We start from the raw sequence: 26785 nt of genomic DNA on the forward strand, positions 1-26785 counted from the left end.
CACATCTTCGCATTTTTTCAAAGTGCATCCATATATATATATTTTTTTTTTCCTGGTTTTGAGATGCTGAAAAGGAGAATGGCATGAGAAATGTCTTAACTGTCTCAATTTTTGCTATATGAAAAGATTTTGGGATATGGAAGCTTTCCTCAGAGAGGAAGTTCTGTCCTCTTACTATTTATTTCAACCCTTGAATTGTTTGGATTCAGTCACCTGACAAGGGTGTTTGGTTCTGTGTTTTTTAAAGAAAAAAAATGCAAGCGTGTTCTTTTCTTCCTCAACCCTCCCAGCTTCATGCAATTTAAAGTTTAAGCTTGCTTTTCCTGGTGGGTGTTGTACTCTGCAACAGCATTTGTTTTCCAGGTTTCCTCTGGGCATAACCTAAAATTCACTAACACTTGGATGCAAGAGTTGTTAAGTTCATTTTCAAAATGGGTCTTTATTACGCAGCTTTGCCACCATATCAGCTTACTCAGCTTACACCTTACCATAGCTCACTTTCTGGAAGTGAACTTTGTGTTCAAGTTTAGGTGAAATTGTGTAACATATAAGGTACTGCCTTTACTGCGTGCCATCGTGCCTCTGGCCTTTCCCAAATAACGGTTAACGTGCTTTGCATCTTGCAGAGAGGGCGTAGTAAAACCCAGCTTCCTTCAATGTGCTATTGTGTTTTGAAACAGCCAGCAAGCGGCGGTTATTTATTTTGATCCTGAATCAGTTGCGATGTGTAAACTGTAAAATTATTTTAAGAACATTGCTGAAGCTCTTGGGGAAATATGTGTTGTTTCTTTTGGCAACTAAGAAAAATTTATTTGTACATCATCAGATTACTTTCACAAACATTCATAATACATGAGTATGCAATGCCTGGTGTTTAAATACACATCAGACATTTAGTGAAGTAGACATGTATTTTCTAAATATAATTTTTGTTTACAATAAAGAATTTTACTGTAACATCTGAAATATACCAACATACGCATTTTCACTGGTAGTATTGCCAGATTTTTGACTAATTTCTAATAAAACATACTGATACAGAAGTGGTGCTTGATTTTTTGGAAGTTTAATACAATTGGTTCTCAAAAGTTAGTGTTTTGAAACAAATGAGAGAGAAGTTACATCCAGAGACAAGCTGAAAGTATCTTATTAGTGTGGCCTGTGAAAGGAAATTGGTTTTGCTCTAACGATCTACTGTACTACTTATGACGACTTAAACAATGGGGAAAAAAAAAAAGTGTTTTTGTCTGGTTTTCCATAATAAACATGAAGACATTTGAAGGTTCATCCCTGCAGTGTATTCTGATACTTGAATCCAGACCGTTTTTTGTTGCCAGTTTGTCTTTGGGTTTTGTTTAATGGAGCCTTTCCTCATGCGCTTTGGGCATGTGGTGTGTGATCGGTCTAATGTGTGCCTGGATACAGACCAAACTCTGCATGCAGAGTGCCACCACTCTTGCAGTGCCTTGAAGTATTCATGATTTAGATTAGAAGCTCCTTTCTGCCCTGTGCCAAGTTAGATAAAGATTAATGTCAGAAATAGTCGTGAAAAGTGGTGGGCTGATAGTATTTTACTATTTATATGGATAATGATAATTCTTTGTCTATGGATCCTGCAATCTGATTGGCAGAAACGTGGTCCTTAACTAACAGGTAAAGCCCAAATGTGAATCATGGCCTCATGTTTAGCCAGTCAGATCCTTCATCCCAAGCGCATTCCTCCTGCCCATGGACAGGGAGCTAGACCTCTGGCCACCAGCCTCCCGCTCCTTCAGGCCCTGCTGCCACGGTGTCCTGGGGAGGGAGCTGTGGGAATAACACTGAAACAAAATACAATGAGAACATACCAGGGATGTGCCCGATTTATATTTTTGTTCTAGGTAAACGTTTAGAAATGCCAAATGCTATTTGGGGAGCATGTGCTATGGTAAAGATGTGAAGGAGGACCAGTCTGTTTGTGTGACCTGAGGTCTAGCTCCCCAAGTCTATGAACTTGTCGTGACTTCCATCTTCTGCCATGGAGAAAGGAATGTTCCATTTTTGAAAAGACTCTATTATGAGTGCTATATATAATTTCTGAAGCACTTTGTTGTCAAAAATAAAAAAAGTCTGTCTTATTCCATCTCTCGAGCATACTGTTTTTAACAGCAATAATGATTCATGTGTTGGCCGTCTCTGAAGGATTGCCTAAAATGCCAATTCTTGCTTTCTTGGCTGTGACACTTTATTTCCTCTTGTGAGCTTGTATGCGCAAAAGACCAACAAATGGGTCACCGTTGCTTAAATGACTTGTCATTCGTTTTGCATCCTGCATGTAGTATTTCTGAAAACTTAATGGCGCTTTGTTGTGCAGAAGTTTGTTCCAGTGATTTTGTTTGATAATTACAAGGAACTCTGTTAGTCATTTATAACATTGTTTAATTTAATTTTAGTTCCAAAAGTAGATGTCAAAAGTAGTTTCCCATTTAAATGTATCTTCTTAATTTCATATTTCAATGGCTGAAAAGTTGTAAGATCCAGACACATTTTTCTGTGAAATCTATGTGAAACCATGTTTGTTCTCTCACTTTTTTTGAGAGGCTGAACAGCAGTATGTTAGCTATCCTGTACTACTAATACACCTACTTGCCAAGCCCTAGTCTATACTGCTAATAGTTTAAAAAAGAGAAAAAAAGGATAAAAAAAAAAGGTGTCTCAGAGCCTGTTAACTTAAAGTCCTTTTAAAAGCCATATTTACCCAAGAAAGACCCCCAGATAGTTTTGATTTATCCAGATTATTTGATAGCATTACCATCCACTAAACTGACAAACAACAACATTTGGTAGCTCCAACCGTTCTTTGCAACTAAGATTATAAGACTCCATTCAGGAAAGCACTTAAGCATATGCTTAAATTGCTTTGCTTTGTTGGTGCCCTGTAGCGTAACAAAACTAAGGGGGAATGGGTTTGACCACAGCCTCTTTCTTTGTTTGATCTGCCTCTGTTAGGATCAGTCCAAAGCTACACAGGCAGACTGCTGTATATTATTCCACATAAGTGCTTTATTAACCGCATGTGCTGTGAATTAAATTAGTCTAGCTTTGTGTAATTTGGTTTCACTTACCAACTGAAAACACAGGTGAATCATCTCACAGTAAAAATAACTGCACCGCTGTTCATCTCTGCCTTAGCTGGGAGATCAGACCCCATTAGTTGATAAAAAGACAGACCTAAGCCACAGAAGCTCAAAATCTGGACTGTATCAATCTAACAGTAGTCATTACCAGACACTTCAGAAAAATGTAACCCAAAGTGAGCTTCTTAGAAATCTGTAACTTCTTCATTAGAAATCAGTTTATATTCTGGAATACTAGGGGTTTGCAAGACAGTGGGAAAGGGGAAAGTGGTTCATGGCAGTGTCATGGTATTTATTCAGGACCATTCCGAGTATCTTTCTCCGTAACAAGGGAGTAGAGTAACGGGCAGGAGTCCTTACTATGATAGGTATTTGCTTTCTATTGTGTTCTCTATGTATACATTACCATTTCATTTATGTCTTGTGTATTAGTTTCTCTGTATCCTCTGAATGAGCCAGTTTATTACGGAAAATTTGACTATTTAGTTTTGTTTCCTGCAGAAAATATTGCAGCTACTACCTGAGAGGATTTTTTATCGATGGCATTTTCGCAGTATAGGTAAGAAGGAATGGTTTAAAAACATACTAGTACAAATAAAAATCAATGTTTTCTGTAGTCACTTCCCTGGTTCTGCAAGTCCTGTTAACCACAGAATCCCTTAGTATTGCCCATACACAAATAGTACTTACATACGAGACTTGCAGCTGAAAATTCTTGAAGCATACGGAAAATCTTTTTACCAGCTATAACTGTGTGTCGCTTGTTTTGTGTGGTTTTGGTTGCCTGCTTCATTTTTATTTTGCACAAATGCTCTTTAAATTTTTATATTCTTGAATTTACCTGGGTTTTCTTCCCTTTCTTCTCTTTCATGTGCTAGAAGCTATCAAGGTAATGGGGGTTATAAACCAACACACCTTTTTCTAATTAGGTCTCCCTTTGCATTCACAGCCTAACACCAAAAATTAAGATTGAGGAGGGTTGTGGAATCTGTATGTGACTCTGCAAATTTGCATTGTGGTAATTTTTTGCAAGTGATCATATGTGAGCTGCCCATACAAATTCATACATATTGCTCTTTGCCTAAGGATAGATACTGTGTTGAACTTGACCCTTGACTCCTCCTGGAAATCTATTCTGTAAAACTTACACTGTGAATAGGCGGCTGTTTGGTAGTTGAGCACAGGCTGTGCTAAACTAAATGCAAAGCATTGGACTGCTGCAGTGAACAGGAGCTTAATTTCTTCTCTGATATTCCTGTATTCTCTGTGCAGTTTAGTTCGTTAATATTTGTGAAACACTCAGTTGTCACAGTATTTGTGGGAATTAGATGAGGAATTTCTGGTGTAGAGCTGGGATAGTGAAGGAAAGAGATTCAGGACAAAAATATAAACTTTTTAGTAGCTCTTTTTGATCAGTTTTTCTTTTAATGAGTGGTCCACATTTTTACTGGCCTTTGTAAGTGGAATTATGAACACACGGTCTTTCTGCAAGTTTGGCCACAGCTGTCTTTCACTGATTCTCATATAATGGAGGATTTGCCAAGCATTAACGTTAGACTACAACATTGGCCATGACAGACGCAAGATACCTATGGGTGGCATTCACTTGGTCAAACCGAGAGACTATCCGTTCTTTCCCCACGCTCCTACGGTATTTACTGTACATATTCTGGCTTCTGGAGCAAGGGAAGGAATAGGAGGAGTCCGGCAGGGAGAAGACTTGGAGTTAGTAAAGCTCTGCTTTTTTTTTTCTTAGTCTTTTGTCCGTTCTGCATGCTTTGTGGGGCAGGTGTTCTGCAGAAAAAAGGCTTCATAAGCATAGAACTGAAGATTGTATTGCAATACGTGCATAAAAAAGAACAAAATAAAGTTGCCAACTTAGTTAAGGCACGCACTTGGAGTGCTTGGCTTAAAGCACTTAATGTTCTTCCGCTATAGTTGTTTCCTCTTAAGCATAAAGATAATAGATATCTAACAGGCTTGGTTTAGTCACTCATGAACTTTAGAAATCTAAATAAGAAAAGCAGGATTAATTCTTCTGAACAACTATGACTTTTTTAGAAGTTTTCATATAGTTCATGTAGGACTTTCAATTAGATTTTAAAATTAGTTTTGAACATTAATGCTATGGGAAAAAAAAAGTTTTATTGTCTTTAGTTTGAAGATAGTTAACTTTTTAATGATTTAAATATTCCCTGTGGCCTACAGTGCTTGTATAGTGAATGTTTTGACCTTGTGATCATGTACAGGAGCCAGAAAGCAAAATTTATTCCTCTCCTCATTTGATCAGATTGAATAAAGCTAGAGTCAAATGGGCACAGAAATATTGGAAGGTGAAATACATTCATTTTTATAGTCAAAGCACCTGGAAATCCAATGAAGTAGTTTAACTTTATAATTTCCTCTAAATTAAACATCTTTGATTCATCACTACTTTGAAAATTCTGCTTCTGAATGCTACCAAAGTGGTTGCAACATTTTGTTTTGCTGTTTGTTAAAGTAAATTTTATGCTGCTTTGGGGGGGTTGTATTTTTCTAAGTAGTACTTTGTTGTTGTTGTTTGGTTTGGTTTCCAGCACTATTTCTTCAGCTGCCATGTTTTTCATCAGAACAATGAATTTGCTGTTGCAGAAGAAATAATGAGTGGAAGTTAAGGGTCAAGGAAAGGGCTGTTGTCACATTTCCAGTTAGCACTGACAAAAATAAAAGGAGACATCTGCTTGATCACTTTACTACCATTTCATCTGAATTAGTCCAGAACAAATTGTTTTTAGTCACTTGATTTATAGCTAATATACTCTTTATATTTATGCTTCTCTTGAATAGTCATATTTGGATAGTTTTTTAGCTGTGTCCACTAAATAAGATACAAAATTTGGCAGTGCAGTTATTTACAGTTGTACCTTGTGATTTGCTTTTTGCTTAATGTTCACATGCATTAATATGTATATATTAAAATTTTCCATTTAATACTGTGAAATGGTGAGATCTGGAGGGAAGGATCACATTTAAGGAATGTACATAATTCACAAATCCAGGAGAAGTAACACCTGAGTGCTACATCATGTTATTTTTCTCAGAATTGGATTAAAAACATTTTTTAACTGAAGCATGTGATGTATACTCTCTCTCTGATTTTTAGGTCAGACATTTGAAGTTAAGGGCAGTTAGCCTGGTATTTCTAAAGCCAGAATCGAAATATTTTGCCATTTTAATAGTTGTGTTTTATAGACATGAATGTAGTATAGATTGCTAGCATCTTTTTCTTAGCATTAAATTAATCAATATTAGTGTATTTGAATGCATTAATCCTACAAGTTGGACTTCCTGATTTCTCCAAATCTAGTAAGTCAAAATTTCCCCTAGATATCTTATTTTTAATGAAAATAACTTGAGAAATTGTCATCTGACTAAAACCAAAGTACCTCACTGTAAAGATACATTATATTTAATCTTATAACACTGATGATGATGATGATGATTGTAATTAGATTCACTTTGGGTTTTGTTACCCCATAGTTTCTTTTTCTTAAACACCAGCGCAGGTAGCCACATAGCAAATGGCATTAAACTAGCCTTTTCTGTAGTATTTTTTTAAAAAACATTCTAGTGGAAAGTGACCATCTTAGTATCTGATACGTGCCTATTTAATTTTTCTATTCCAGGGTCGATTCTGAAGAAACTTTTGCACACTGGAAATTCTCTCAAGGTATATCTCTTTGATGTATTCATACTTCTTTTAACTTTAATTCATATGAAGCATATTACTTTACAATTTTCCAATATCAGTGGTTTTAGATTGTTAGGGTTTGTAATTTTACATTCACCTTTTAATCATAGATTTTATTATTTTAATCCTAGATTATTTTAATATTTATCTTCAGTCATTTTGCTGTTCTAATGACCTTTGTAAAGTTACCTGGAGAAGGTATCGATATATTTTGCTTAATACTTTATTTTTTCATGTCTCTCTAGCATTAAGTATACTGTAATAGAAGTATTGCTTTCTTGTTTGCCAAAGAGTTTTAAATCCATTTTTCTTTTTCTAAATATATTGCCGAAATTAAAATTGTATCTTGTTAATAAAACCAAAAAAGAAAATAAACTTAGTAAACTTACTGAATACTCTACCTTGAGTGGTTTTGTTGCATCTTAGTTTTCACGAGCATCTTTTGATCTCAGTGATGTTGAGCACAATAGCTTGCTTTGACCTCTGTGGGGCCAAGATTTCAGACTTACAAGGGCACGAAGTGATGGCAGCTCCCTGGTTGTGCGTTACACGTGCTGTTGTACTTCCAGAGCCCCTTTTAAGATTGAGTCTTGAGACTAGCCAAGATGCATTTGGCCCCAGGAACTGCGGGAGTGGAACTAGAACTTTTTGGCCTCTGACTGAAGTTGGAGTGGTAATGCTGCCTCCTTGGAGTGCCACCACCTTGGGTACAGTTTGCTCCCGCCCTTCTCTGCTCATGATTAAATTAGTAATATGATTACTCTTGGTATGATGGAAAGACTTACTAGCATATAGCTGGGGTGAAAGTACTTGTCATACATTTTCTTAACTATTTGACTGTGTTACTGTACTTACAAATTTGTTTTAATATCTTTTTCTACAAAATCATCCCCTTGTAGATAAGATGTGAAGGAATCCGACTGTTTCTTCTCTGGCTTCAAGCGCTTCAGACTAACTGTGCAGAAGAGCAGATATTAATATTTGCATGCCTTGTGCCTGGCTTTCCACCCATTATGTCCTCACGAGGTCCCTGTACACTAGATAACCTCATTAGTCCTCCTAATTCGCCAGACGGTGAGTAAATGAACAGAATTTCCATGAGGGGTGTATTGCCTCCCCCTTCCACTGAGGTCGTTGTGGAGCTGTAGAGTTTCTTGTGGGGAAGATGTCACATGGCTGATACTATTTGTCTTTATAATTCAGAGATGTATTGAATTTGTCAAGCTATTGTATTTGTTGCAGCTGTATAGCCTTCTGATCTTATCATAGAATCATAGAATAGTTTGGGTTGGAAGGGACCTCTAAAGGTCATCTAGTCCAACCCCCCTGCCGTGGGCAGGGACATCTTCAACTAGATCAGGTTGCTCAGAGCCCCGTCCAACCTGACCTGGAATGTTTCCAGGGATGGGGCATCCACCACCTCTCTGGGCAACCTGGGCCAGTGTTTCACCGCCCTCAGCGTAAAAAATGTCTTCCTTATATCTAGTCTAAACCTACCCCCCTTTAGTTTAAAGCCATTACCCCTTGTCCTGTCGCAACAGGCCCTGCTAAAAAGTCTGCCGCCATCTTTTTAATAAGCCCCCTTTAAGTACTGATATTGGCTGCAATAAGGTCTCCCCAAAGGCTTCTCTTCTCTAGGCTGAACAACCCCAACTCTCTCAGCCTTTCTTCATAGGAGAGGTGTTCCATCCCCCTGATCATTTTTGGGGCCCTCCTCTGGACCCACTCCAACAGGTCCGTGTCTTTCTTATGCTGAGGGCTCCAGAGCTGGAGGCAGTACTGCAGGTGGGGTCTCACCAGAGCAGAGTAGAGGGGCAGAATCCCCTCCCTCGACCTGCTGGTCACGCTGCTTTGGATGCAGCCCAGGATACGAGTGGCCTTCTGGGCCGCAAGCGCACATTGCTGGCTCGTGTCCAGCTTTTCATCCACCAGTACCCCCAAGTCCTTCTCGGCAGGGCTGCTCTCAATCCCTTCATCCCCCAGCCTGTAGTGATACCAGGGGTTGCCCCAACCCAGGGGCAGGACCTTGCACTTGGCCTTGTTAACCCTCATGAGGTTCACACGGGCCCACTTCTCCAGCTTGTCCAGGTCCCTCTGGATGGCATCCCGTCCATCTGGTGTGTCAACTGCACCACTCAGCTTGGTGTCACCTGCAAACTTGCTGAGGGTGCACTTGATCCCACTGCCTATGTCTTTGATAAAGATATTAAATGGTACCGGTCCTAATACAGACCCCTGTGGGACGCCGCTTGTCACCAATCTCCATCTGGACATTGAGCCGTTGACCACTACCCTCTGGATGCGACCATCTAACCAATTCCTTGTCCACTGGACAGTCCACCCATCAAATCCATACCTCTCCAGTTTAGAGAGAAGGATGTTGTGGGGGACCCTGTCAGAGGCCTTACAGAGGTCCAGATAGATGACATCTGTAGCCCTTCCTGTGTCCACTGATGTAGTCACTCCATCATAGAAGGCCACTAGGTTGGTCAGGCAGGACTTGCCCTTGGTGAAGCCATGCTGGCTGTCTCGAATCACCTCCCTGTCCTCCATGTGCCTTAGCATAGCTTCCAGGAGGATCTGTTCCATGGTCTTCCCAGGCACAGAGGTGAGACTGACTGGCCTGTAGTTCCCTGGGTCTTCCTTTTTTCCCCTCTTTAAAAATGGGGGTTATGCTTCCCCTTTTCCAGTCAGTGGGAACTTCACCGGACTGCCATGACTTCTCAAATACGATGGATAGTGGTTTAGCAACTTCATCCACCAGTTCCTTCAGGACCCCACGGATGGATCTCATCAGGTCCCACGGACTTGTGCACCTTCAGGTGCCTTAGATGGTCTCGAACCTGATGTTCTCCCACAGCGGGTGGCTCTTCATTCTCCCAGCGGGGGCCTTTGCCTTCTGCGGCTTGGGTGGTGAGGCTCGAGTACTTGCTGGTGAAGACCGAGGCAAAAAAGTCATTGAGTACCTCCGCCTTCTCCATATCCTGGGTAACCAGGTCTCCCGTTTCCTTCTGGAGAGGGCCCACATTTTCCCTCGTCTTCCTTTTATCCCCAACATACCTATAGAAGGTTTTCTTGTTGCCCTTGATGTCCCTGGCCAGATTTAATTCTATCAGGGCTTTAGCTTTCTTAACCTGATCCCTGGCTGCTCAGACAATGTCTCTGTATTCCTGCCAGGCTACCTGTCCTTGCTTCCACCCTCTGTAGGCTTCCTTTCTGTGTTGGAGTTTTGTGCAGGAGCTCCTTGTTCATCCAGGCAGGCCTCCTGGCGTTTTTGCCTGACTTCCTCTCTGCTGGGAGGCATCGCTCCTGAGCTTGAAGGAGGTGATCCTTGAATATTACCCAGCTTTCTTGGGCCCCTCTTCTTGTCATTCTGAGTTCAGAACGGTTGGGTTTTGTTGGGTTTTTTTTGTTTGTTTTTTTAATTGAGATGAAGCTATATGAACATGTTACTGCAAAATAAGTAAGTGTGTAGATTTACAGCGTATTGGTTAATCTGCAGTGATTGCTTGTGTTAACCCTTCCAAACTGCAGTAAATCAGAGGTTGGTGCCATCCTCGATTATATGTGGTAGGACTTGGGGAAATACGGGAAGCCCAAGCAGTTACTGGACTTTGACTTTGTACAACTCAGTAGCGCATTAATGATTATTTTCAAATTAATCTTTTTATAGAAAATATCTTCTATTTAACTATTTTCAGGTTTTCTATGTTTAAAACATTTTCTTTTTATTTTAGCTAAGATTTTTCCAGAAGAAATAACCCCACTTTTGCCAGCTGTCTCTGGAGAGAAAATTGCTGAAGACCAAACCTGCTATTTTCTTCAACTACTGTTAAAATATATGGTAATTCAGGTGCGGAGGATATATGTTTTTAACTATTCATATTTGGAGGAATGTACTTGTGGTAGAAAATTAAGTCTACACTGTATCTATACAGAGCTGGTTTTGCCCCTCCCCAGGAAGAAGCTGTCTTCTGCACTTTCTTACTCTTGTTTTTAAAAGGAAAATCATCCCAAAGGTATTTCCTTGTGCCATTTTTGGTGAAAACAAGTTGTTTTTCACACTTGTGATAATAATGAATGTTATCCAAACTTGCAGGATAACTGACTTTTTTATGTGCTTGTGGTCACACTTAGAAAATTGATATGGGGTAAAGATGCAATTTGTTCTCTTTGGACACATACATAGCTGAGAAGACATGTAAAGGAGCACTGGAGAAAGGGGAAAAAAAGGAGAGATGGCTTCTGAGTTTTTTCTGAAAGGATGCGAGTAACGTAAATAAGTTTTAATTAGAAATAGATCAGATTAATCTGTACAGGAAAGAAATTAAGATAGCATATATATTTAAAAAGTACAAGTTAAGCAACTTTTTAAATAAAGGGGAAACTGTATATACAGTGAACGTTAAAGAACTCAGTATTAAAAAAAAAGATAAAAGATAATGAAATACATAGAGATACTTTTTTTTTTTTTAATATCAAAAGGCAAGACCAAAATTATATTTGGAAGGGGTTTTGTCATCTTGAATAAATGCTTTATTTTGAAAAGTGGCTGTATGAAATTATCAACTCCTTAAATGGCACTCTTTGTTTTACATATCAGTCTCTCACAACACTTCACTTTAAAAAGAACAGTGAAAATATTTTTTTTACTCTTATTATGTGTTTGGGATCTAAAAAACTGACTACACTATAAATCCAATTGCATTGTGGTTCATCAACATTCATTTATTTGTGTTGCTTGGTAGAGGGGAGCACAGTTGGGCAGTAACCTTCTTGCTACAGACAGCAGATGAGATTAAAATAATCTCATGCAAGTGCAGAATGATCGCTGAGAGCCAGAATGTAGAGTAAATCTGCATCTTCGAGAGAATTTATGTCTGGGACTGGGTAGAATTTAATATGAGTTAGTTTATTTGCACAGCAAATAAAATGATACAAAAACTCAGTAGTCTTGTTTCCAAGCTCTACATGTGTATTTTGCAAAAGTAGGACATCGCAAGTTCCACAATTTTTAGAGATTTGGAAAAAGATCTAGTACAGATTAAAGTAAGAAAATGTGTTTAAAAGAAAATAAATAAATAAATCTCACATGACTGATGTAAAGAAGTCAGTTTTTCTTTAACTTAATAAATTATCATCTTGGGTATAGATTCAGTGAACTTGTCATCTGCTATATACAGTTGGACAGGCTTTTCTAAGAGCCTTACTGAGAAAAAAAAAAAAAATTAAGGATCCTGTAGGCTTTTGATGTTGATTAGAAAAAAAGAAAAAAAAAAAAGAGGTGGGCCTGAATTTAAAGTATATGTCAAAAGAGAAACACTTTTAGTGCTCGCCTGAGTTTCACAAAAAGAGAAGTGATGTAAGAGACTAAAACCCAGGTAGGTTTAAGGCATCAGTGGAAAAAGTGCTTCATTGTAGAGATGTCTACTTTTACCTTTCTTATTTGAAATTGTATTGGATTTTCTTATACAAATATAGAAAACACACCAATATAGGTTATGTGCAACTTATTCCAAATTGAAGGTGTTTTAATATGAAAAGAGCAACTCTCTGTCAAAATTTGACAGTCTTCCAAGGAATTGTAGTTCAAAACTGTCGGTAAAGAGCAACTTCAAAGTACATGTATGACTCCTTGGTGTTGATCTATGCAAGAACGGAAGAGTACCTTTAAAAACAAACTTAATGTCAGCCTCTTCTTGTCAGTGGAAACTACTTGTGCCTTGAGTCAAATTTTGCAAAGAGTATTGCATATGTGTGTGCCACTGTATTAAACATGGGCATTGAGTATGTTTCTGATGACAAACGTATTTGTGTTAAAAGTGTAGCCCAGAGTAACTTTATCTAAATTTACAGGTAAGAAGCAAATTTGTTTAAAACATTAATATATTTTCTGTGCTTCAGTGCATTAGAACAGCACAAATATGCTGGCTTCTAATGAGCTTGCTTTCTTTGATATGCCAAAGCCCTCATGGTAATATCTTATATTCTTACTGCAGCTTGTAAAGTTTTTTTGGATAGTGCTAATTTTTTATCTCTTGTTAAAGTGTAATTGTTTATCTTTTGTATTCAATGTGAAATGATGGTCAGTATAATACATTAACTTAAAGCTTTTTGTTTGTTTCTCTTTAACTCCATGGCAAAGGCTGCAAGCTTAGAGTGGAAGAATAAGGAGAACCAAGACACTGGTTTTAAGTTTCTCTTCACGTTGTTTAGAAAATACTATCTGCCTCACTTGTTTCCGTCTTTTACAAAGCTAACCAACCTCTACAAACCTGTTCTTGGTAAGTAGTGAATTTTCTCTTTTAAGTAGAAAAAGAAATAACGGTGACTGTTCTCAGTAGCATCTCTGTTACCTGCTGGCATATCGCTACAGTTCTGTTGAATGAGGATTTTTCCTCCCTTGTTATCTTGATTCGAAGTTTCTCTCGAACTTAAATGGGCATTTAAGAATAAGGAGATTTAATTAAAAGAAAGGGAATTTTATGAGAACCCATGATATAAGCATACCTCTCTAAACTGGCTAGAGTTACAGCTCTGTAAGTGAGTTGTATTAATTTCTGCTAAGAAGAATACTTGAGCTGGGATCTTAAAACTGTTTTTGAATTATCTTACTGTTTAGCCCTCAAATTAGAAAACTTTATGAAGAAGGAAAAAGTTACTTCAACTGCAGAAATCTGAGTCAGAGCACAGCTTTATTATGCAAATCTTAACAGTAAAAATAGCTTTGAATGCAGGGCTTGTTTTCATTAGCAACGGGGTAAAATGGATAGTGGGTGTCTCTAATCAACACGTTTTTAGTGTGGTTTAGAAGGTTAAAGATAAAATATTCATAGCAGAAAATGCCTTTCCCCCTTATGTTGAAATACAATTTAAGAGTTTAAGGCAAAAAGGGACCATTTGTTCATATATATATGTGTGTGTGCGTGCGCGCGCGTATATAGATACATAAGTGCATATATATGTAATAGGGCCTGTAGCGATAGGACAAGGGGTAATGGTTTTAAACTAAAAGAGGGTAGATTCAGACTAGAGATAAGGAAGACATTTTTTACACTGAGGGTGGTGAAAAACTGAGACAGGTTGCCCAGAGAGGTGGTGGATGCCCCATCCCTGGAAACATTCCAGGTCAGGTTGGACGGGGCTCTGAGCAACCTGACCTAGTTGAAGATGTCCCTGCCCACGGCATGGGGGTTGGACTAGATGGCCTTTAGAGGTCCCTTCCAACCCAAACCAGTCTATGATTTTATGTTTTGATTTTTTCCTAGCACAACTTTTGATTTTCTGAGATAGTCCAGGAAGCTGCTGCTGCTCATCACTGCATAAGGGCTGGCCTGATTCTCCTTTCCTAAGGACATTTCCACTGGCATAGCATTTATATCAAGTGAGCGAGGACTCTGTAACTGTGATATGTAATGAAGACTGAACATGCTCTCTGACGGGTTTTTTAAAGAATCGGCAAGCTGCCCAAGTGCGAGGGAGTAGCTAACTTAGCTACTCTTATTTTACTTCTTGTTTCCTTGAAGAGAAAATGAGCATGAAGGGCCAAATGAAAGGAAATGGAGATGTACATCTACAGTTGTAGAATTAAAAGCATGTTATTTCAGAAACGCTCACATTTTTCCTAATTTTCTACTGAATTACATATCAGAGTCCATAGGAATGGTGGTGTTAATACTCACCTGATGTACTGCAGCCTCTTCTTCATCATCCTTCCCCTCCCTCCTCTGACTTTTAACTCCTGTCCTTTGCAGTTTAATATTTAGTGTCTAAAATCACCTCAATGCCACTTCAGCTGTGTTGTTCACAGCTAGAGCCCAGGCCTCCCGTGTTTTTCAGCAGTGTACAAGTGATTTTTTCCCTAAATCTAAGCATCTGAATGAATTGTGACCCAACCTATCTCCCTTCGGCAATCTTCCACTTCTTCCCATGCATTTTCTTTCTTTTATTTCAGCTTGTGCAGTGCTCTTTGCACCTGAGTTAACTTCTCTTTCTGATGTGCTAAGTATCCTTTTTCTTCTTAATCTTTGCACTATTGAGTGTTCCAGAGCCATCTTCTCTTTCTCACTGTACTTTATTAATATAAAACTCTGTGAAACTTATAAAATTAACTTACATTGTAGTAGGAGCAGTTCTTTGTTTCAGATTTTGCCCTTCTTTTTGCAGCCCTTCTCTTTTGCTTTCCTTTGTTTTGCGTGATACAAATGATAGCCTTCAGGAAAGTTTGTGCTTTTATGTTCTTGCTTTTCTTTAGGCGTAATAAAATTATGATAGAATATAAGCATTAATATAATAAAAGCAGGCAGCCATTGCATCTGTTATTTCATATGGAGAAAATGTTGTTGGTGACGTGTTCAATACATTTAACCAGAGTCTGGAAGCAATTACAGTTTTTTAAGATTAGATTTTCTTTATATCTTCTCTTTTTATCTCACCAGATATTCCTGATATAAGACCAAGACCAGTATACATTACTGCAACACGAAACAATGAAAATGTCTATAGCACAAAAATCCCATATATGGCAGCTCGAGTTGTTTTTATTAAGTGGCTTGTTACCTTCTTTCTTGAAAAGAAATATTTAACTGCTGTTCAGAATACAAAAAATGGAGGAGAAATGCTCCCTAAAATTATTCAGGTGTGCCTTAAAGTTTACCTCTCTTTTCTTATGTGTATGCTAACCTTGCAAATGATCTCAATGCACTGACAACTGAAGTAAGAAAGAAATGCTACCCCTAAGTGAATAAATGATGTATGTGATTAGTTGATTTTTTTTCTTTGATGAAGGAGGGAATCTCCAAGGGAAACCCTGTAGTAATTTACTAGAAATTCTGTTTTTCTCATAACTGTTTGCCTTACCAGCTTCATCAGTATTATATTTAGACTTTTGGAATTTATTCTGTAAACTGTCAAACTTATTTGTGCCATAGACCATTTCCCAGCAACATCAAAGGCTGCTTTGTTTTCCTCTTGATTATAGCAGCTGTTTACAATGAGATGTTAGAAAAATATTTCACTTTCCAATTGCTGGTTGAGACTTCTCTAGGATTAGGGACTTCACAATGAATTTTATAGAAATAGATGCTTTTTCTTTTAAGAGACTCTCCAGCTTCCTGGTTAAAATTTAGGATCAATGTCAGCTTATATTCCTCTCTTGAATTGTAGGTCAGTGTCAAATCTGGATTCAGTGGAAAAGCATACATTAACTATTATTGTATAACTGTATATTTTCACTTTGTTTTTTGGAGTTCTTCACTGTAGAAGTTTGAAGCCCTAAACCAGCTGAGTGTAGCTTACCTACTGAAAGTGCTTTTTTTTAATTGATCTTTTCTTTCTCATTGGAAATTCCACCTTTTGTATAAACTGCTGTGCCATTCCAACAGACATAGCCTGGAAAAAGAATTTTTTTCTCTTCACTGAATTTTATGGACAGCTGACACCAAATAAATATTTAGGTTGCATAAAAGTATTGCTGCCCTCAAAATGGAAACTGGTTGAAAGTTATCACTTAGATGAAGCTGCGTGCCGACTTTTGGCACATGTAGACTTCTTAGTGGCTTTGAAGTTCACTTACTGTTAGCCTGTGCCTCACTAGTGTGGCTGAGTCTTACCAAAAAAGTTCGTTGTAAAAAGCAGTAGAGATGTTATTGCTGCTCTGTTACTGCTCACTTGGTCGAACAGAGGGCAGCCTTATTAATGTAAACATAAAGCAGAACTGCATTTGGGCGATGCTTTGAGTTAGTGTAAGTTGGTGTTCTTTTTCTGGTAACTCAAAAGCAGTTTTTTAGTCCTCTGTCTTCTCCTGACCGGATCATTTTAGCTGGACACGGTTCAAGATGTTGCAAAATACATGCAATGCCAGAACAAAACCTGACAAAGAGTTGTCAGGAATAAAAATGTGCAAGAGTATGAGCCATGTATAGTGGTATGATCCGTCTTTTCCCAAAAATGAAGGGACTTGGGGATTCCTCTCCACTGTGTCTGTGCATTCCTCCACTCCCACCAGTGAACCCCTCCCTCTTTTTTATCTTGCGGAATGGACAAGTCAGTCAGCTGTTCTGGGCTGGGGGGGCCCATATGAAGTGTACATTAGGTAGAGTATAAGAACAAATTCCTTCTTGGATCGAGTAGTAGACTGAAAATTACACTTCCTGACTGCTGGGATCCCCGTGTGTTGTGTGAAAAAGAGCTCTAGTGTCTTGAGTTCTGCGTAAGTATTCCAGATTTTTGTGTACGCTATTTCAGTTATTTAATTAGGCGTGCATTTCTTCTATGTAGACTGTTGGTGTTGTAAACCAAGATAAAAACGCAGAGCTGGAAACCAGTATGTCTTATGCAAGTGAGCAGGAGAGAAGCCGTTCTAACAGCAGCACCTTGTCCGACAGAAGGCTCAGCAATTCCAGCCTCTGCAGCATCGAAGAGCAGCACCGGACTGTCTATGAGATGGTGCAGAGAATACTCTTATCCACTCGAGGATATGTTAACTTTGTTAATGAGGTGTTTCGACAAGTAAGTGTGTATGTTTAGTTGCTATTGTATATTTTTTTTAAAGGAAATGTCATGGTTATGAGAGAGAACACTGCGAAGGCTGTTGGTCAGGTCGCTGGTCAAACGATGCTAATCACACCAGCACCCTTTTAGTTGGGAGTCCTTCCTAGGTCTAGTTTTAACGATAAAATTCTGACATTTTTATAGGAACTGAAGCTTGTTGCTGATGCCAGGTGGCAACGTGTCTTATTTGAATAGGCCACTTTATTTGTTCTTGGTATTATGATGTAATTGAAAGGTGTGTAAAGAGCTATTAGCTTGGAAATCTATTATTTGAATTAGTAAGATTTTTGTTCCTGTGATCAATGTCAGTATTTAATGTCTGTTTCAACATTGATTGCTTCTACTAGTGTTTTTCATTAATTTGACTATCTTTTCAATTGTTTGGGATAGAAATACATGTAGACCTACTGGAGAGTCCCAGGTTTTTTGGGGGTTTTTTTTGGTCCGGTGCCAAGGTAGAAATTGGTTGAAGCAGCAGTTGCAGGTCACATAAATGTGCAGAAGATACTCTCCAGCAGCTGAGTGAGCACACATACTTTACTATGAAGTATCTTGTGCGGCATGGTTTAGGAACTACTTGTACCACTGCTTTTCAGTGGGATGGATGGCATTTTGACGGGAGGGAGTACTTCTGTGTATGTTAAGAACCGCTGTGGCATGCTGCCCTCTCCTGGTGTTTGTTCAGGGTGTGTAAGGTTAGACCAGCTTCCAGGGAACAAAGGCTAACGTCATGCAGTACTTTTATCTTTGTTCAATATGGTCAGTGTTCAGTATTTGAAACAGATAATGGTATTTGGCTCCTTTTTGTGTTTCTCTCTCCCTTACAGGAATCTCACTAGTCACTGTGAATTCCTCTACTCTTCCCCCTGGCACACACACACACTTCTTAGCCTTTCTGAAAGCATTCTGTGTAGTGCCCATTCATCCTGCTGATGAGCTGCTGTTTCTCTAATATTCTAGCAGTTGGCTTCTGGCTTTTTCGGTTTATGCATCCCTAAGTTGACAGTGGCTGTGAAGATATTTTCAGAAGTTTCACATACTTGCTGTATAGCATATTTAAACTTGCTTTTGCTAAACCTTCAGTTTCTGTTGAAATCAGCTGTTGGATGTTGCACTTCATGCTGACTAGAGACAACAGTGCACTATGTGATGCAAAGATTTCCCCTGCCTGAGCAAGATTCCTTTGTAATGTTTTTGCATCTAAACTGGGTATAAGGAAATGCTATAGTTTTTGACCATGTTAATCATGGAGAGCAGGTAATCTCTTCATAGTTGAAAGGACCTATTTTTTTAATACGAAAAATGTATTTTCATCTCTTTCAGTGGTTTTATAATACAACACATATTGATATAAAAAATATTTTGTTGGCAAAATATGCTTTTTTGTACCAGATAGCATTTTGAGACAGTGATTTCTGTGCCTGTTCACTGCAGTGCAAAGGTCTTCTGTCACTATATTTTTTTTTAGTCTCATAAGACCTCCAGAAATGTGGGGAAGCAGCCAGTCTAGCCTTTGAAAGCTTTTGCAGAGGATGTCTTTACAGAATGATTCCCAATACAGATATTGAGTAGCATGTTGAAAATAAATTCATTGTGGTGATTTCCAAAACTGTAGTGAGAAAGGGTCGAATGCCAGCCACTGTTATCCTCATCACAACTTATTGTCTTGTCTCTACCTACATATGCTGAAATGGCATTTCACATCATATACTGCTGATGTAATTTGAAGTCGTCTTCTCCAGACAGCATAGCATAGTACCTAAGTTTAGCCTGCCAGACCTCTATGGCTAGTAAAGGCTTGTGAGATAAATACACCTTAAGTTAGATGGCTTGCAAGGAGCAAAAACAACCTCTTTCTTTTTGTCCAAACAAATACAACATGGAAGTAATTTGGAATTAATAGTTATGGAATTGTGAATGATGTAGGTATATGCATAGCTTGTTGATTAGTCATAACTCCTTCTAGTACACACATAAAAATTATGTATCCTTTCTTTTTTGAACTGTATTATTTATGGGTGGTAGTGTGTGGGTGTGTTTGTATATGCATGCACATCTATGTCCTATGTATAGTAAAATCAGTTAACTTTTCAATTTAGGCTTTTTTATTGCCACCTTCTGATATATCTGCAACACGAAAAGTGGTTAAGGTGTATCGAAAGTGGATATTGCAAGAGAAGCCTGTGTTCATGGAGGAGCCAGACAAAAAGGAAGACAGTCAGGATGCTGTTGTCAACTTAGAGGATTCATCAGTGCAAACAGATGGTAAACATGTATGGTATCAGTGTTACTTACTTTATTCTGTTCGCCTACAATATATGATTTAAGTTTTAAACCCGCTTTGTAAATGAGTAACAAATTAAAAAATGTGTGGAAAATCAAGATTAAAAAATGCTTTTATTTAAGGTCCAAAAATTTAAATAAATACTGAGTGTTCAGTAGCCCTTACTGAGTCCAGGGAAAAATTGCAGCTCTTTTGAAAAATGTAATTTGTTGGTTATTCCCTGTCTATACAAATATGATAGCATGAACTTAATGGAAGAAATACTAATAAGTTCTGCAGTGTTAAAAGTTACACTGTCTGTTGGCCTAGTGCATGTAGGACTATTTCCTTTTGGCGGTAGTTACTTAAGAATTTGATAGTATCTACTGATTTGTATATACTGGGTGAAATATTTGGATTCAGACACCTTAATCTAGGAAATTGAAGTGTAGATACAAATTCTGTGCATCACCTTTTTAATATCCTATATTGAACCATCAGTAAAAGTTGACTTTGACACTATTGACGCTGTGAAGCTATTTAAAGGGAAGTTTTGTTGTACTGGGAATGAGGTTTGAGTGGTAAAAACATAGTGAGACTTACAAGGTTTTGACAGATTACTTTTGTAGGGGGTTCATAGTTTTGCCAGCCTTAAATTCAAATATTACTGCAAACAGTGACTACAAAATGTGATATAAAATATGTAAAATAACATAGCTCTTAAAACTTTTATGAACCTTTAAATTCCATATACTGTCTGTTTGATCAGAGGTTAAGAAATAATAGACATGAAATGAATGTAGGACATGACAGTTCCCCCTTTTTTGCTTTTGACATTTTAAATGATTTTGAATAAATACAGACATATTCCTTTCTGGTTTGTCACTAACTGAATCATGTTTTTGAAAGCTTTCCTCTGACCATTCAGGACATAAGCGCTCATCCAGCTGGGGAAGAACATACTCCTTTACCAGTGCTGTTAACAGAGGATGTATATTAGAAGACGAGGACAAAAATGTTAAAGCTGGTGCTCAAGCTGCGTTACAGGTGTGGTGTATAGAAAGGTTGCAAGGCTGTAACTTAAGTAATTGCATAATTTACACTACAAATTATAATATAGTCTCTGAGATTAAGGAAAACAGCTACCAGCAGTTGATGGTTTTTGTAGGTACGACTTGGACTTAATTTGTAACTTTAAAATGTATATTAAACCATGTGACCGTGTCTTAGAGCCAGATAGCTATTTTAAGACAGAAGATGCATTTTCTTTTCTACTGTGGGTACTAGGAATTAGTCAGAACTGTACATTTGCTTTCATTGAACCTCATTTATTGGATATATTGGTGGTTGCTCAAGCATATAGGAAATGAGTAGCTGGAGGAATGGTACTCTGTCCTGACTGAATAGAAGATACACCTACAAAACCGATACTGTGCAATGCATGCCTTTGTCAGGTCTGTAATGCCACCTGACTTTTCACTAGAATGATGTAGAAAAATAAAGTGACAGGTAAAACATAAAACTTTCTCTAAGGAAAGTGAAAGGTTTGACAGGAGGGGGACAAGTAATTTATTGTAAGTCTTGACTGTCTTTATTCCTGACACTATTTAAACTGACTGTAAATGCCTGTCTTGAAGGTATTCTTGACAAACTCTGCAAATGTTTTCTTATTGGAACCGTGCATTGAAGTCCCTGTGCTTCTGAAGGAGCAAGTTGATGCTTGCAAAGCAGTTCTGAGTATCTTTAGGCGCATGATAATGGAACTATCAATGAATAAAAAGACATGGTAAGCTTAATATAGTCTGCATCATTTAAGAGAAAATTACCAACATTTAAACTTTATGGGAGAATTATTGGGTAGAGAAAAGACTGGCTTTCTCAGGGGTAGACCTTGTTACATAAGTCACACTTGTGACTTGCCTCTGAATTGATTTGTGAGATAGCAGATTCTGCTGAGTCTACATCAGTGTACTATTTGACTTCAAGGTTCTGGCTGGAATTGCCATTCCTGACTTCACCTTCTCAAAAATTAGTTTTTACAGACCACAACCAAGTAATGTTATTTTGCAAATGATCTGTGAAGTCTGAAGTGTGATCACATTATCAATAAATAAGGCTTACTGGAGAATTAAGAGGGTTTTTTGGTACATGAAAACTAACAAGTACAATTGACAGAACATGTGAACAAAAAGTACAATTTTCTTTTGGAACCAGGGAACAGATGTTACAGATACTTCTTAGAATAACAGAAGCTGTGATGCAGAAGCCAAAAGAAAACCAAATAAAGGATACATTCGCTCATAGCATGTCGGGATTACTTTTCCGAGTGAGTGTTTGGGGTTTGTTTGTCTTTTTGGGTTTTTTTATGTTGGTTTTACATGATGATTACTCATGGTTTTAGTTAAGTGCTATTGCACAGTACTATGAAACCTACTTGTAAAACATGAGAAAATTCTCTTTTGCGGTAATACAAGTAATTATTTTGTAAACTGTTCCTAACAGAGGGAGACAGATTCCGGGTGCAACAGGCAGTTGATTTGATCTGTTCTTCAGGGCTCTATTACAAACTGTGGTAGAACAGGCAGGCACATGGTCTCTTTGTGGGATATCTTCAATGAGTATCTCTAAAGTGTAAGCTTGATGTAACTGTTTTCCTAGAAGTTCAGCTGGCAAGTCAAAACTGAGTCACATTGAATGAGATGAAAATATTTATACACTGTATTGTACTTCGCATGCTCAGCTACAGTATCTAGGCCTGAGTGATGCCAGTGTAGCTAAATCACTATAATCATTTTGTAGGTAGAGGAAACAGTTCTTCATTGTATTATTATTATACACAGCGTATTATTTCAGTTTACCAGAGAACATACAGACCACCTGAAACATACGTTTTGGAATTTTTAGACTTCCTTAGTCAGTAACTTTCACAATTACTTACCCACCAATTTCTGGGAGTGGTTTTTTGATGAAAAATATCTATGCATAATATCTGTGCATCGCGAATGATCAATGCTAATATGCAGGTCGGTGTTGACTTTATCAGCGTGCGGGTTGGTGTTGGCATACTGAATTCATGTTGACAGAAATGCATGAATTTTTGTTTCTTGTTTCTTTTCTCTCAGACCCTGATTGTGGCTTGGATCAGAGCAAACCTGAGCGTTTACATTTCTCGGGAGCTGTGGGATGAGCTGCTCAGTGTTCTGTCCGCCCTGACAGACTGGGAGGAGCTCATAAACGAGTGGGCCAATATCATGGACTCCCTAACAGTGGTGCTAGCAAGAACCGTATATGGGGTGGAAATGACCAACTTACCCCTGGATAAGCTCAGTGAACAAAAAGAAAAGAAGCAGAGAGGAAAAGGTTAGTCTCTATGCTTCGGTGCTTTTTGTATCAAACAAGTTAAACATTTAAGTTTAAACTTAAAAATTAATTTAATTTAATCTAACATTAAGTACTACTTAATCTAGTGTAAGAACCTGTTCAATCAAATGTGAAGTGCTTTGGATTTATGTATTCTCATCCTTCATTGTGGGAGGAAAGGTAATTAGGGTCAATAGAAGATAGCTATTTAGCAGTTTTTAGTACGTGCTTAAGATCAGTCTTTTCTGTGTAGCGGAAATGAAACACGATTTCCTGTGCTGTAGTCTGGCATAGTCATCAATGTAAAAATTCTTTTCCATGTATTTTTATTAAACTTTATTAATTACAGTATTTTAGCTACCTTTATGTGCCACCTTGCAATTGATGCACATAGTTGAAGCAGTGATTGTTTTTTAATAATAGTAAAAATTCATCTGTTGTTTAAAAGATTAATATTTTTCATGTCTGAGTGCTTGTAAGTCCGTTCATACTTTAGGAAAAATATGTGCCAAAGCATGCGATGCTATAGAATTTTGTTTTCTTTATCCCTAAGGTGGCATTTTAGAGCCTCAAAAGACAGCGGTAGTGGGAAGATCTTTTTCATTAAGCTGGAAAAGTCATCCTGAAGTTGTGGAGCCAATGAGATTCAGAAGTGCTACGACCTCTGGAGCCCCGGGAGTTGAGAAGGCAAGAAATATTGTTCGTCAAAGAGCAACAGGTTAGACCATAACTAAATGCTTATGTTCCCAAACACTCAGTAACACTCAAGTTTTAAATCTGCCTTTGTGTTGTGGCTGCTTCCAAAAGTCGTGCAACTTAATAATTAAATGCCTAAACAGAGATGTTGCGTACCTGTGTCTGGATGTCTTGACCACTACCAGTATGATTAAAGAACCAAAGTATTTTGGAAAATTCTAAATATATGTTTTTAAATACATTACATTTAATTGCAAGTTAGTCATGTGCAAGTTATGTTTTTTGTAAAGAAGTAAAGTACGTTCCTATTTTTATCAATTCATAAGAAAGCATTTATTAACATCATTCAGATAACATATTTCTTCTGAACTTTCATGCATACTATTTACTGTGAGCAGAAGGTAAACCAGATATTTAATAAACAATTTCATCCTTTCTTACTTGCTTTATTTGCTTTCTTTTTATTCACATGATGAGGTATGTATAACATCTCCTTTTACTTTTTTCTCTCATGTTTACTTCTGGAAAGAGGAAAACAGGAGAAGGGAGAACAGGGGTGAGGAATGACGGGGGAATGTCTGAGACCGCAGGCATTGAACAGATACCTGATTTTTCAAGCATTTCAGAAGCCTGAGTTTGATCTCTGTTTTATTGCATGGTAGCATGTTTCTGTGTTCCAATTCAATGGGCTAGGGATTAAAACTCCTCATAGAAAATCTCCTGCTTTTGAATAGGAGATATTTTGCTGCACGGCTTCCTTCCTCATTCATAACAGATTAGTTGTTTCTTACCAGGAGAATTTGAAGGTGATTTAGTATGTTTTTGTGGCTACAGGCTTCATAACTAAGCCACAGTCTACAGCTTAGATCACAAAACATTTTGGCATTGGAGTCAATTCATTCTTTGTGTCTGTTTTATTTTTAAATTCGGCAAGTTCCTATTTGTGCTCCAGTGGAGAATTCTTTCTTTCTTCTGCTACAGCATTTCTCCCCTAGACTTCTCACCAGAGCAGTACAGAGGACCTGTACTGATCAGCAAGGACTTTACTTGGTCGTGTACGTTCAGATTAAAGAAACTTCCTACCTTTAGTAAGAAAAGCTTATTTGGTAGGGAGCAAGTAGGTTGTCAGGTAGGAGGATGAACTTCATGTGTAAAAAGCCCTTAGTTTAATTTTGTGTCTCATGGTCATATAAAAAGAGAATTATTCTGGCTTTCATGGGATTTGTGATGATCAATGGCTCCCAAATCAGCAGGTGCAAAAAAGTTTTATATTTGCACATGCGGTTATAACAAATAATCATTTCAAATATGTCAAATGTATATCCCTTTTCTAAGGTAAGACTATTTGGAAACACACAAAACACAGCTACTAAGCCTCCAGAGGTGTCATCTTTCAGAACGAAATGTGGCAGTCCCTAAGGTGAATACAGAAGCCAGGGCTGTTCACGGGAGGACTTTCTTTAGCAGAGTGGACACTTTGGGAAAAGTGTCTCCCACTGGAGGCTTTTTAAAATCCCTAATATTCTCCCTCCTCCATTTAAAAACAACAACCCCCCCCCCAAGTGAACATACAAATACCAGAGCACCTCCTGCTTCCAGGTAAGACTTTCTTTTGATCTGTTGCTTGTATCTGGAGTTATAAGAGTAAGAACAGAGTACTTCTGCAGCAGCAGAAAATCTTTTGCCTGCTACTCTACTTGAGTATTTTTGCTTCCTCCTTCCTCCCCTCTGACTTCTAAGTGTCAGCATTGACATTGCTGTATACAAGAAGAGAAATTGTACGGATTCTTTTTTTCCTAATAAATTTCTGTTAGAGACTTCTGTAATTCAGCATAACTTTTAGTAATACAATTGATAAATTGCTGGTTTTCTCTAAAGGAGACTTTAAGCTCATGACAATTGGGTATTAATCCATAAAATACCAAGTTTATAATGATGTTAGACAGCCTCTAGAGTGTTAGCCACCTTGGAAAGTGTTTTCTTCGTGGCCTTTCTTTTTCTAAGAAACAGTGAACCCATTTAAGTGTTGCTATTTTGAAGAGAAATTCAGTAAGATATGCATTCAGACTGCACTTATCTTCTACCTTCCTTTGAGGTGACTTAAGAACTCCAAAAACTTTCATGTAACTTGCGTCCCTTTCATCATCCTGTTCAGAAACATAGAAAGCAGGGCTCAGTACCCCAAAACCAGAGTCCACAGGATAATTCAGGGTGTAAGGAACTTCATCAAGTCTAAGCTCCTGCACAAAGCAGGATCAGCTGTCTGTCAGACCAGGGTACTCAGGGCTTTATCCAGTCTGGAGCTGGGATCTTAGTTTTAAAAGCAAAACCAGAGGCAGCTGTATCTTTAGATCGATTTTTGAGAAGCACACTATCCCACTTCTCAGATGAAAATGGATTGTTTTCAGCAAAGATGAATGAATGTAAGAGGTAGCTGGTGTTGGGGGGGGAGCATTGCTAGTAGAGGGGAATTTGAATAAGTTTTCCATTCTTTATTTTTGAGCTGTATGTACTGCTGCAGGTACTTCAATGGAAAGAAAAAAGGGGAAGTCAAATTAGCCCAGAGATAGGAATCATACACTGACAAAATGAAATATTCCACGTTGTGGAACTGCTGTGATTCAGAAATCACTGATTATTGCACTTTCAATGTGTGAGATACAGTTGCACATTGTTAACTTACAGCTTATAGGAAATACTTCTGGGCTTAATGTTGTAAAACTATTTTTTTCAAAAGCTTTGTGTTTCATTGTATCATGACATTCAAAACACCAAATATTTCATAATTTTTTCTGACATAATTATTGCTTTATTTTTTCCTGGAAGCTAAGCGAAGCCAGTCTATCAGCAACTGTGTTCATCTTTATGAGGCTTTGCCAGCTACTAAAAGTGTACCTCTTCTGCTTCACACTGTGAGCTCTCTCTTACCTGGTATCTCTTACACTTCTTGCTCTCACAGACTGTCAGGTACTGTACTTTAAAGTCATCTTTTATATAAATGTTCTTTATATTTTTAAACTGCTGTCTGTCTACTCCCTTTCTGTCCAGTTGATTATTCTTTAGTGGTGT

General features: G+C 37.9%; 1 protein-coding gene across 5 annotated transcripts in view; it reads left to right on the top strand.

The window, feature by feature from the left end:
* RALGAPA2 (Ral GTPase activating protein catalytic subunit alpha 2) overlaps positions 1-26785 on the top strand; it is a 141108-nt gene that overhangs the window by 17405 nt on the left and 96918 nt on the right. For 4 of the 5 annotated variants that reach the window (XR_012995066.1, XM_076335262.1, XM_076335264.1 and 1 more), the window contains exons 4-17: positions 3618-3675; positions 6782-6825; positions 7746-7920; positions 10584-10699; positions 12992-13130; positions 15285-15484; positions 17125-17355; positions 19497-19670; positions 20570-20707; positions 21298-21446; positions 21875-21986; positions 22783-23020; positions 23574-23738; positions 26543-26683. Coding sequence is in view for 4 of the 5 variants with exons in the window: in XM_076335262.1 (XP_076191377.1) it covers positions 3618-3675; positions 6782-6825; positions 7746-7920; positions 10584-10699; positions 12992-13130; positions 15285-15484; positions 17125-17355; positions 19497-19670; positions 20570-20707; positions 21298-21446; positions 21875-21986; positions 22783-23020; positions 23574-23738; positions 26543-26683 (2080 nt within the window). In the remaining variant the exon portion in view is untranslated. The remainder of the gene's footprint in view (positions 1-3617; positions 3676-6781; positions 6826-7745; positions 7921-10583; positions 10700-12991; positions 13131-15284; positions 15485-17124; positions 17356-19496; positions 19671-20569; positions 20708-21297; positions 21447-21874; positions 21987-22782; positions 23021-23573; positions 23739-26542; positions 26684-26785) is intronic. The other variant, XM_076335263.1, reaches the window with a different exon arrangement.

Source organism: Aptenodytes patagonicus, chromosome 3 (genome assembly GCF_965638725.1).
Source record: "Aptenodytes patagonicus chromosome 3, bAptPat1.pri.cur, whole genome shotgun sequence".
In the NCBI taxonomy this organism is placed as follows: Eukaryota; Metazoa; Chordata; class Aves; order Sphenisciformes; family Spheniscidae; genus Aptenodytes; species Aptenodytes patagonicus.